This window comes from Corylus avellana, chromosome ca7 (genome assembly GCF_901000735.1).
Source record: "Corylus avellana chromosome ca7, CavTom2PMs-1.0".
Classification (NCBI taxonomy): domain Eukaryota; kingdom Viridiplantae; phylum Streptophyta; class Magnoliopsida; order Fagales; family Betulaceae; genus Corylus; species Corylus avellana.
Genome location: NC_081547.1, coordinates 13354904 through 13362276, shown reverse-complemented (window position 1 = coordinate 13362276; position 7373 = coordinate 13354904). Strand labels below are relative to the sequence as shown.

Genomic DNA, 7373 nt, shown 5'->3' with positions numbered 1-7373 from the left:
TTAGTAGTATATTACTATTCTAAGATATATCTTAGGTAGGATACAAAATGGGAGATATATAACAACTAATTGAAAGAGGAGCTTGCAAACCCCATTATATATTTCTTTTACAGGTCAGTGGATCTACATCTCATCTTACCCTTACAAATGCCATTATGACAATATCTGAGAGGAAACTCAACCCCTTCTGTTCAAGTGATCAAGAAAATCTAATGCCCTTAATTTGCACCAAAGTATGGCAGATACAATAAAACCTGGATCATATTTGATATCCAACTAATACTATTTTCCTTCATAAAAAGAAATCAACCTTATTATCTATAAAATCTTCCTAGATCTCACCCCCTCTCCCTCATACATTGCATTCACAACAAAAAGGAAACAAAAAGAAAAAGAAAAAGCAAAAGACTTGGTGAAGAAGAAAAATATTCAACGAGTCATCTACACATTTGAGGATGATGAGAGGGTGTAAGCTCACAATCCGGTGAGTAGCACCCAATCTTCTCGTTGTTGTCTGCATTGGAACCAAACTCATGCAAATAGAACACCTCTCTTTTCTCTTCAACTACCTTCAAGATTTTCTCAAACACATGCACTTCACAAGGAATCTTGAGCACTCCCTCTTGTTGGAAGCCAAATTCTTCCTCAGCTTCTCGCAGTAAAATCCCAAATGCTTGGTGACCCAAGTATTCTGTGGGGATGATGAATCTCTTGAGCTCCTTCCCGACACAAACCGCGAGAAATCCTTTCGGAACGACGTCGTTGGAAGCGGCGGAAACGTCTGGAAATGAGAGTGTTCTCTTCAGGAATTTGATGCTTTTGCTGCCTGCTGTGCTGATGTTGGCGCTGGCTGCTGCAGTGCTGGGAGAGGTGGCGTTGGAGGTGTTCTTTGGAGCATTCGCAAGCTTTTTCCACTTCTTGAGGATCTGCTGAAGCCTAACAATCTCTCTGATCTTGTTAGACTTCTTTGAATCCATCATCAACAGTTTCTTGCTTGCTTGCTGCAAAGAGAGATGCTGAGATTTCCTCCTTCAGATGCTTCCAAATCACAAGTGGGGGGATGGTGTGAGAATTTAAAGAAGTTTGAGATGCTGGTGTGCCGAGTTAATCACAATAATTAATCATTATTATTATTATTATTATTATTATTATATTAAAATATATATAGTATATTCAAAATTAGGATACGGCAGTTACAGGTGCAACTGCCTCATCTCTAGGAATCAAAACGCATCAAGGGGTTTTTGTTTGTTCAGCTGACTAATTAATTCCTATAGCGAGTAGTTTCTAGATTTCATCCCCTTTCTCTTGGATTCTGCACTTACTGTCCGGAGGGGTTATAAATATAACATTTTTATTTAACCATTATCTGATAATGTTGACTTATAGCAATTTCAATTAACGGTTTTTTTTTTTTTTTTAACAAGGCCTAATCTAAGAATTGGTTGAAACTAACACGTCAAAACTGTGGAAGGTCGTACCATAAAAATGTGATTTCTAATATTACTCTACTATCTTAACTTAACATCCTCATTTTATGTGTATAAATCAGTTATACTTAAGCTCCTTTTATTTCGGCGTAAAATAATTTTTCAAAAATATTTTCCGTATTTTTCAGTGTTTCGTGCGACGGAAACTAATAGTTAGCTGAAACATTTTTCGATTTGACTAAAAAACTTTTTTATTTTTCGTAAATTAGTTTTTCTTTTTAAAAACCGTAAATCATCTTCCTAATTTGACCTTCTCATTCTCAAATTCCTGGAGTTTGCCGGACCACTGCTAGAGCTCCGATGTACCACCGATGGGCCACCACGATTGCCCTACTGGACAACCTCCATAACTAAAATTTCATGTTAATTTTTTTTAAATAATTTTATCTTTATATTTTTATGTAGTGAATAAAAATTGATTTTTATAAGTTAATATAAATGAATGAAAATATAAAAAATATTTTATGATTTTCCGTACGCATCAAACGCATAACATGTTTTTTTGAAAAATGATTTCTCTTAAAACATTAAACATTTATGTCAAAACAATGAAGCCTAATTGAATAAAATGCTCTTCATTTCGTGGTTAGAATTTAAAGTAGTATATCTAAATAATCTAATTGTGTAAATGAAGTTCTATTAGCATTTTTTTTAGAAAAAAAAAAAAAAAAAGTGAAAATGAAATAATGTAAAATTGTATACAAAGTTGAATGCATAAACTTTAAATCCTGACTATGAAATAAATATTTGTCATTTCATTTGAAATTGAGAATATTCTTGTCGTTAATGGAGAGTATCCTTGCCCTTAATGACGACAGGCTAGACTATTAATTGTAACCATTAATTAACAAATTTTGTTTTTAAAAGCTCTAATACTCTAGATGATTAATTGTAACCATTAATGATAAGGGCTGGATGATTAATTTTCCCTTCTTTAGAGAAAAGCATATCCTCAAGAATACTTTATCATGGGAAATGCAAAATTTAAGGCATTAATTTCATGGAATCCACCTAGTATCACTACAAAAAAAATAATTTTTTTCTCACTGGAGTTTTCTGACGTGTTAGGGTGTCTGACTTGTCAGAAAATTTTTCTGGCATGATGCTCCTGACATGTGTTGAATGTCAGAGGCATAGGTGTCAAGAAATTTTTTTTCCTAACGTTATACTGTTTAGCACGTCAGAATTTTCTGACGTGTCAATTTTGGCACGTCAGAAAATTTTCTGACGTGTTAAAATTTATATATTGAGAAATGATCCATTGCTTCTGAGAAATGCTACAGTTCCTCATGATGTTCTCTTGATCCTATATAGATATTATTTTCTAAAAAAATATGAGGAACTTGTGGAGTAAGTTTTTTCTGTTTTTAGGAAAACAATATCCACGTAGGACTAGGAGAACTCTAGGAGGAACCGTAGCATTAATCCTTCTTTCCTCCCATGGTCTTTCTCTCATCCTTCTACTTTTCAAAATCTTTATATGATTTGTGGGCCCATGTAAGTCTCATACATGGATGTAACGCCCCCAAAACTAGTCTTGACCATTTTAATAGGGTTTTTGGCAATCCATCCTATTCAATTAATTGGTAACTGTATGAAGGTGTCGCCCATCAAGCATATTCAGAGTAATTTTAACAAAAGGTGAAAATAATATATCTGAGTTATGTAGAATAAGTCACCAAGCATGCATATATGATCATTAATCACATGCCACGAGCTAATAATTAAAGTACAATTATTCTAATCAAACATGGTATAAGTATAATAGTCCCGAGGCTTCCTTTCTTTAGAAGTCTTCTTAAAACAGATAACCTGACAAGTCACAAACATTGCGTAAGTCTAAGACTTGATAAGTAAATCTCATAGTCGGGTATGCTATGAGCTTTTGTTATAAGCATAGGTAAATATGTGTTTCCTTCTGGCAAGCAAATAAGGTGTTGTCTTTGTTATTACACCAAAAAAATATAGTTTTATTTTTTTAGATGTATAAGTGTAATCCTAACGACAATCGAATATAAGTTTTAATGCAGAAAACTAATGTTTTAATAGGTCATAACTATCACGTATGGTCTACTTGAGATATTATCTATTCTCAGCAGGGTTGGCGCTCTCCAGAGGGATCTATAATACAATACTTGTGTCCCGGCTATTGTATGCTTTCATCCATAACTAGTAGCCCAATCAAATCTGAGCACGGATTGCTCATGCTACTAATAATGTACGTCTTGTAATGACCCGTCAATCAAACATGGTTATGCCGGTCAGAAAATTGGATCCAAGGCCTATATAAATACACACACATTTGACTATAGAATCAAGTATATATAGTAAGCCCATGGCTATTATGCCGTACATACCGGTGTACCATGTTATACAATATATCTTATTACTCAGTTATTAAGGTAGTTACCAAGTTGCGTAAAAAGTAATATGCTCATAACATACGCGTGCTCAGTCAGCTGACAAGTCGTACGTTTTTAAGGAAAGGATGGGACGGAAAGCTAGAGTATTTACAGGGGAGGGGGGTTGGTACATGCTAGACAAGGTGAAGAATGTGTTAAAACTGCTTTTCAAACTGTCACCGAACATTCGGTGTACTACTGTACAGTGGTTCTAGGGTTTTAGATTGAATGTTGGTCAATACCCAGTGGGTTTATATTTGGTCATCGAATGTTTGGTGTGGTCCTTGATCAAACGTTCGCACTGAAGTTAACATCGAACGTTCGGTAGTCCCCTACTGAACGTTCGGCCAGAGGCAAAAATAATGCTTTTGGTTTGTTTTCTTAAAATAAAAAATAGTCTTTAAAACAATTGTAAGTAAATGTTGTTTTATAAAATAATTACCAGAGATGCTTGCTTTTCCTTAATAACTGTGTTTGGGTTTTAAAGTTTTGGGGCATCATAATGGACCCATAAATCCAACAGTAATTTTAAAGAGTAAAATGATGTGAGAATGACTATAAAAAGATTATACCATGTCTCATTTATATTCATGTGATCTTTGCAGCAGTTTTATATGACGCAACTTGCTGTATGAGACTGAGAGTACTATTTTTTTTTAGTTTTTTTTTTTTTTCATATTTTTTTCTTGTCCTGATGTAAGTGCTCATCTTCTTTTTTTGAATTTTTTTCTCTAATATATTGATCTCATATGTGTGTTTGGAAGCTACATCCTTTCTTTAAATCTAGTGTAATTTATTGCAAGTGGTTTTGAAACAATTGATTTGACAGTCAAAACCCACGAGCAAGGGAGGTTCTCTCCAAAATAATCAAATACCTAAGCTTTGTCTTGATATCTGTACTTTGATGCCAAGTTAATGTTATTTATTCAGTTTTTGTTGCTTTTGTTTATTGGATCTTGAAGTGCTTGGAAGATCGTGGAAGAGGGCACTTAAGAAAGTATTTCATGTGAAATGTCAATATCAATATATATATATATATATATATATATATATGGTTAAAATCACTTTATCCTCGGAATTTTAAGGGTTTTTCAATTCGAACCCTAATATTTAAAAATTGGCAATGTACGCTCTCAATGTTTCAAAAAATTCTAATTTATACATTCTATTACTAATTTCTATCAAATTGGACGAAAATCTATGAAATTACGTAATTACCTCAATGCATTTTTTCTTTTTCAATTCCGGTCCAATTAGACAAAAATTAATAACGGAATGTCTGAATTGAAATTTTTTGAAACATTAAGAGGGGTACATTGCCAATTTTTAAACATTGGAGTTTGAATTGAAAAACTCTTAAAACTTTAGAGGTAAAGTAAATTTAACTATTCAATTTTTTATTATTATTTTTTATTTAAGAAAGAGACAAAATGCATAAAATAATAATAATCCCACAAGGTGACATCGTAGTAAAAAGTGAGAACTTGGAAGGCCTTTCCATTCTTCAATCATGAAATCACTTTTTACATTTGTTTGACTACCATTTGAATGATTGACTATGGACCTTGTGGAATATTGCACTTGGAAGCTCCATGGAATACAGGCTCCGTTTGGCAATGGAATTCGCCCAAGTCTCAATTATTTTTTATTATTATTTAAAATTCATTACCAAAGAATTTATTTTTTTTTCCTTTTCATATAAAAAAAATTTGAAACTTTTATATACTTTATATTATATCAATCACTTTCAAAACAAAAATCACATGCTAAACGGATCTACAAACTTCCCCTTTAACTTAACTTGGAAAAGGACGCCCATGTTTTCACCTTCTCTGTGTCTAAGTGGCCATGTGGCATTAAATTCCGTTAGAAATGCTAATGAAATGACCATTTTTGTGAGAAGCAAACCATAAGGATCTACTCTATAAAAGTTCGAACCGTAGGGACTGAACTTTTCATTATTCCCTAAATTTAAAATAATTTCTTAAGGGTACTAGAATTATAACTAATTAAAGTGCTTTACTAAATATAAATGTGGATCAAGATCTTTTAGAATTCATAGAAGAATCTACTTTAAAGAAAGTTTTAAATGGTAGCCATTACTTTTAAAATAAATAGAGATAGCCTCACATGTGATATATATATTGAGGTTTAGATTTTTAAATATTTTTATTTTTTAAAAAATTCATTGCATATTACATGTGATAAACACTGAGGTATCTCCAAGAGATAGTTTAATCGGTTGGGACTACGCTTAATGAAACGGATGTCACTAGTTCGAATCCCCTTCTCCCCTCTTGTGCGGACATGTTAAAAAAAAAAAAACACTGAGGTGAACAAATTTGAAAAAAAGTTGTGTAACAAAAAATTCATTGCATTTCAAAATATCTACAAGGTGAAATTCCATAAAAATCTAAGGAATCCTGACCTCTAAAATATTATGTAACAAAGAATAATTATTAGTTATCACCTATTGAAATAGGTTGAAATTGTTATTCGATAAATCATATATAATTCTAAGTTGTGTGCATGATAGTTAAAATTAAGATAGTTTATGGCTATATTAACGTGATTGTTTATAAGTCATAAGTCCCTATATTATAGTTTTATAAATTGACTAATACAATGAAACATAAATCCGTTTATACTAAAAAATATAAAATTAAAATATATTCAGAATATTCTAACACAGTGCATATGCATGCAGTGAAAAAAATATTGCATGTATGAACACACATTATATAACAAGATAAATACATAGAACAAATCATTGATGTACCGCTTTTTATGCATGCAGTTGACCAATGGTGGTTTTCTTCCCTTTGTTTTGTTTTGTTTTTAGTTTTTCTTTTGTAATTTCATGTCAATTTAAGATGCAATTGCTAAATTATTGATGAAAGGTGTAAGAAAGAATAAATAAAAAAGTGGGTTTGAGACGTTGGCGTAGCTAGTTGTATTTAAATAGAAAGTAAAATAAATAATGAAGTTGATGATTCGGTCAAAGGTCGTTGAAGATGGACAAATCGTACACTTTGATTTAAGAGCAGTTTTAAATGACGGTCATTATCTTAATCCTAGATTATTGGTTAGCACATGAAGTTAGCTACGAGAGTTTGGAGAATTTATCTTTGGCTATATCATTAAGGGTACTTTTCTCTACATGTTTATTATAGTTGGTTTCTCCCTCACATGACATCTTGCGTATGGACATTATAATAAGCTATACTTGTATCTAAATTATTACAAAGTCCTCTCTCTCTCTCTCTCTCTCTCTCTCTCAGTCAATGTGGATTTGCTCCGACAGACTGAATTTATGGTTAAAACCATGGTTATTCTTAAAAGATATCTTTTCATGACATCCGATCTATTTGCTAGGATGCAATGATAACACACTAAGAAACTCAATCTATGAAATATTTAAAGTCTTATACTTTGAATGAATCATTTTCTTATCCAAAAAATTTTCATCACTTTTCATTCA

At 32.2% G+C, this 7373-nt stretch overlaps 1 protein-coding gene across 1 annotated transcript; it reads right to left on the bottom strand.

Annotated features, from left to right (window-relative positions):
- Nucleotides 1–223: 223 nt before the first annotated feature.
- Nucleotides 224–1027, bottom strand: LOC132188722 (protein SMALL AUXIN UP-REGULATED RNA 51-like). The gene has a single exon (XM_059603252.1). The coding sequence runs from the start codon at nt 978–980 to the stop codon at nt 438–440; it is 543 nt and encodes a 180-aa protein (XP_059459235.1). The 5' UTR covers nt 981–1027; the 3' UTR covers nt 224–437.
- Nucleotides 1028–7373: the final 6346 nt, after the last annotated feature.